General features: G+C 34.5%; 1 protein-coding gene across 1 annotated transcript; it reads left to right on the top strand.

Moving 5' to 3' along the window:
* Nucleotides 1-1,546, top strand: LOC111900426 (bifunctional dTDP-4-dehydrorhamnose 3,5-epimerase/dTDP-4-dehydrorhamnose reductase). The gene is made up of 2 exons (XM_023896315.3): nt 1-720; nt 910-1,546. The coding sequence occupies exons 1-2, from the start codon at nt 271-273 to the stop codon at nt 1,363-1,365; spliced, it is 906 nt and encodes a 301-aa protein (XP_023752083.1). The 5' UTR covers nt 1-270; the 3' UTR covers nt 1,366-1,546.
* The last annotated feature ends 3,686 nt before the right edge of the window (nt 1,547-5,232 follow it).

Below are 5,232 nucleotides of genomic sequence, written 5' to 3'. Positions count from 1 at the left end.
ATGTGGTAAAATTAAGTCAACCCTATAAGCTAGCGAGTGGTCGGGATCCTCCTTGATGTTTCAGCCTCAATTCTTTAGAATCTCCAAACCCCAAAGACTCCATTACATCCCACGCATCAGACATCGCTCTCCTATATTTTTTACTGGCGGATATCTCTCCCACCTACTTCGCATAATCGCATCTTCCAAATCTTTATAAAAAACACTCCCAAATTCGTTCTATCAATTCTTTAACCTCCACGATCCCCCGTTTATCTCTCTAAATCTATCATGGGTTCCCAATCCAATGGGTCGTCGGCGAAGCCATTAAAGTTCTTGATCTATGGCAAAACCGGTTGGATCGGAGGTCTCTTGGGTAAGCTCTGTCAGTCTCAAGGTATCGATTATTCCTATGGTTCCGGCCGTCTCGAGTCGCGGGACACCCTGATCGCCGATGTCAACACCGTCAATCCGACACATGTCTTCAACGCTGCCGGCGTCACCGGAAGACCCAATGTTGACTGGTGCGAATCGCACAAGGTGGAGACTATCCGTGCTAATGTCGTCGGAACCCTAACACTTGCTGACGTATGCCGTGAAAAAGGGTTGATTTTGATCAACTATGCGACTGGTTGTATATTTGAGTATGATTCAAAGCATCCTCTGGGGTCTGGTATCGGGTTTAAGGAAGAGGATAGTGCGAATTTCGTTGGATCCTTTTACTCCAAGACCAAAGCTATGGTAATGTCAATAAATTCTAATCAAATTTCATTGAAAGATTTCATTTTTATTAACTTTCGGTGATTTCTGCATTGACCCGTGTGATGATTTGTTCTTATTATGATCTTTATGTGTGAATCTGTTCATCAAATGTGCTGGATCTGAGATATATTTTTGATCCAATGTATATGATTAAAATGTTTCCTGCAGGTGGAGGAATTGCTCAAGAACTACGAAAATGTATGCACATTGCGTGTTAGAATGCCGATTACTTCCGATTTAACCAATCCACGAAACTTCATCACAAAAATCACTCGTTATGAAAAAGTGGTAGATATTCCAAACTCCATGACTGTTCTTGATGAGCTTCTTCCAATCTCCATAGAAATGGCAAAGAGGAACCTCACTGGGATCTACAACTTCACAAACCCTGGTTGCATTAGCCATAACCAGATCTTGGAGATGTATCGTGATTACATTGATCCAAAGTTTACATGGAAGAATTTCAATCTTGAGGAACAAGCTAAAGTGATCATTGCTCCAAGAAGCAACAATGAGCTTGATGCCACCAAGTTGAAGACCGAGTTTCCTGAGCTTTTGTCAATTAAAGATTCACTTATAAAGTATGTGTTTGAGCCAAATCGTAAGACCCCTGTGAAAGCTTGATAGTTGCTTGAGGTTTGATGACTTTTTGCTTTGCCTTTCATTCATAATTATTGTTTTATGATGAGTTTAGTTTCTTTGATGTCCTATATGACACAATATGGTGATATTTTCTGTACTTGGTTGTGTTGTATTATTTGGATTGATTCGATTAAGAATAAATTGTGGTACTATTCGAGCTCCAGGTAATCACTACATCACTTAGAAGGCAAGCATATCCTAATTACTTTCTCTTCTCCATAGGGAAATAGGATTAAAAAGATTATAAGGTTCAAACTCCTCACTTACCCAAACATAAAACAAGCCCCATTTCCATCATCCAATTTTTTCTCTTCTCCATAGGGATATACACATGGGCCAAACTACTAAATACTTAATTTTTTTTTTTTAAATGTGGCTTAGTTCATGTTCATGATTTTAATATCACCGTCCATTGGTGGAATAAATACAATAGGGATTAAAACTACGATCCAATATCAAATTAAAATGTGTGGAGAGCACACTTGTATATAAGACGAGTTTGTTCTCAGACACGATAAAATGGAGGGTCACGAGGGGCAACTTCCTTTCGGGGTTTGGTGCAACACCCCCAAAACCTTATAACGTTTCCAAGTTAGAATGTTGATGTGTAAAATCAAAAGTCTTATAATTTTTTTTAATAGGGTTTTACCAATGTTAGAGATTATTACACGTCTAGGCAAGTGTACATAATCGATATAATATAGCTTTGGTAAGACTGGACGTCGAACTCTTGGGAAATGGATATAGTTCAGTTAAAAAACTTCAAAACTATGTTAACTCAATAATAGATTATAGGGATAATGACTTGAAAGGGTAACGCACTTTCTACTTTTGTCACATTTAGTCACTAAACTTTTTTTCGTTATCTATTTGCCATTGAACTATTGAAACTGTTCACATTTTACCCTTATGACCGGCTGTTGCCGGTCGTAAGGGTAAAATGTGAACAATTTCAATAGTTTAATGGCAAATATATAACAAAAAAAAGTTTAGTGACTAAATATGAACAAAATCGAAAGTTCATTTCCTTCTAAAAAGTTCAATGACTAAATGTGAACAAACCTCCTCTTGTATTATGTTTTAGCAAATTATTTATTTTTGTTAAATTATAGCAACATTTGTTGATGAAGAAATCTATGAATTAAAAGAAAAAATAATAAAAAAACAAAACACAAAAAATATATTTAAAAATACAAAAACCAAAACCGAAATAAAAAACCAATGGTTTGATATTTTCCAAAATAAAAAATCAAAATTTACAATCTGATTTTGGTTTTACAAAAAAATGAACCATTCTCACTGATGTGAATTATGACCATTGGTTTGGCATGCGAAATTTGCGACATCCCATGAATATATTGTTACAACATCGTCTGAACTCGTAATTCATAGTAAGGGGTTAGAGTATCATCGCATGAATACGTACTTACAACATCGCCTGAACTCGTAATTCTTCACCTACAGGTTATGTGTCTGCTGGTGTTTCCATTGGGTTGTCTAGAATAGTCTGTGGTCGCCATCTATACTCTGGTAGATGGCTACATTGCCACATTGCTGGTTAAGGTTATGGTATCTCCTTTCATCCTACATCAGATATTCATCATCATCTATTTACCTAATTATCACCACCTTTCTATCATCACCTATCTCTCATCATTTTGTTTCATCACGCACCAACTATTCCATCTACCCATGTTTCATTCGTAACGTATTTGTAGATATAAAATAAATATACTGTTTAAATCTTTTAAAACATGTATAAAATCGTTCATCCAGCATAGACAACAAGTATTCAAATAATATGCACACATAGCACGTAATTTATATAAAATACTTCATATCTATGTGTAAGATGAAAGTAACTATATATACCATAAAAAATCCCATAAATGCTTCCTAACTTCGAACCCCAAGGTTTACTCTAGTAAAGCTTCATATTCTCGGCTATCTGAACCTAGAAGGGTCCAGATCTATCACACCAAAAAGCTCAAGATAGCTCTTCCTCTCACTCTACACATTCAAGCTCGCTAGGGTTCTCACTTATGGGAAAGGTAGTCGCAATTAAAGGCCATAAGTGCCTATAAATATGGCTCGGGCCCAAAGATTTAAGGTTTCTGCCAACAGCGCGGACTCGTCGAGTCGCCTCACCGACTCGTCGAGTCCGTTCATTAATCCGAGTCATCAGTCGCGACCTTACTCAACGAGTTGAGGCGTCAACTCGTCGAGTCTCTCTTCTTAACTCAAAAGAAAAATACTTAAATGATGATACCTGGAAATCCGGATGTTACATTTTGTTTTTTTATTTCATAGATTTCTTCATCAACAAATGTTGCTACAATTAAACAAAAATAAATAATTTGCTAAAACATAATACAAGAGGAGGTTTGTTCACATTTAGTCATTGAACTTTTTAGAAGGAAATGAACTTTCGATTTTGTTCATATTTAGTCACTAAACTTTTCTTCGTTATCTATTTGTCATTGAAGTATTGAAATTGTTCACATTTTACCCTTATGACCGGCAACAGTTGATCATAATGGTAAAATGTGAACAGTTTCAATAGTTCAATGGCAAATATATAACGAAAAAAAGTTTAGTGACTAAATGTGACAAAAGTCGAAAGTTCATAGCCGGTCATAAGGGTAAAATGTGAACAGTTTCAATAGTTCAATGACAAATAGATAACGAAAAAAAGTTTAGTGACTAAATATGACAAAAGTCGAAAGTTCATTACCCTTTCAAGTCATTGTCCCTAGATTATAAAGATAGAAACTTTAACACATATGAATCCTTGATCAAACAAACATGATAAGATAAATAACTACAAAATATCCAAATCATAGAAATCAAACTATATCATTAGGGTTCATATACTCCGAGTGAAAACAAAAGTTTTTAGCCCATGATCAAGGATAAGGAACATAGATAAGTCACAGATAATTTGTTAATCATGATTGATAAAACAACCCGAATTATATTACTGTTAATTCTTCAAATCCTTGTTCCAAATCTGTTCACCAACCTTCAAATCACCTATCGACTGCTTCAGGTTGCTTAAAAGAGCATAGAAGTTACACACCTCTTTGGGTCAAAGATAAGGATCTATTTATACTTTTCATAATCAACCTAAAATGTGTTGCGTATCTTCAACACTCCGCAGTGAACTCTAATTCCTCAAAACATCGTGTTTTCCTTCTTGGACTCAACATTGCTTGATGCTTCTTTTGTTACAACAAATTCTTTTCACGTATAAAAGTAAATTTCAAGCTATTAAGTACCATTTATCTTATTTTTTAACCGAAACATAACTCAAAATATTTTGATGTCACATGAAATGCATATATAAAAATGCCAACATGAGAATAACCCATTTTGTGGAGGCTTTGTCTCTTAGATTGAAGGTCTAAGGTTTTAATTTAGATGTCGACGATTTATACTAACGTGGTGATACTAACTTCTAACCATTAACCAATCATTCATATATATATATATATATATATATATATATATATATATATATATATATATATATATATATATATATATATATATATATATATATATATATATAACAACATCAAATGTAGTGGAAAACTTTTTTCCCTTAGACCATTAGGTATGAGTCAAGTTGTAACACCAAATTCATATGTCACCTCAACCATAACACCATCATAACATTAAGGGGGAAATGATGTTCCCCATGTTATAACATGTTAAGAGGTAGAGAGAAAAAGAAAGAATATGATTTGATTGGTTGATAAAGGCAACTAAAATGATTGGTCCAGAATCAATCATACATGCACACAATAGATAGTGAAAACATCTTAACCTAACTCTATATATATATAT

Source organism: Lactuca sativa, chromosome 6, assembly GCF_002870075.4.
Source record: "Lactuca sativa cultivar Salinas chromosome 6, Lsat_Salinas_v11, whole genome shotgun sequence".
Taxonomy (NCBI): domain Eukaryota; kingdom Viridiplantae; phylum Streptophyta; class Magnoliopsida; order Asterales; family Asteraceae; genus Lactuca; species Lactuca sativa.
The sequence above is the reverse complement of the archived record's forward strand: the minus strand, read 5'-3'. Positions and strand labels throughout refer to the sequence as shown.

Excerpts from the sequence above, each read along its gene's own strand:
- LOC111900426 (XM_023896315.3), top strand. The coding sequence starts at position 271 with ATGGGTTCCCAATCCAATGGGTCGTCGGCGAAGCCATTAAAGTTCTTG. Across the intron at positions 721-909 it reads ACTCCAAGACCAAAGCTATG|GTGGAGGAATTGCTCAAGAA; the intron begins GTAATGTCAATA and ends TGTTTCCTGCAG.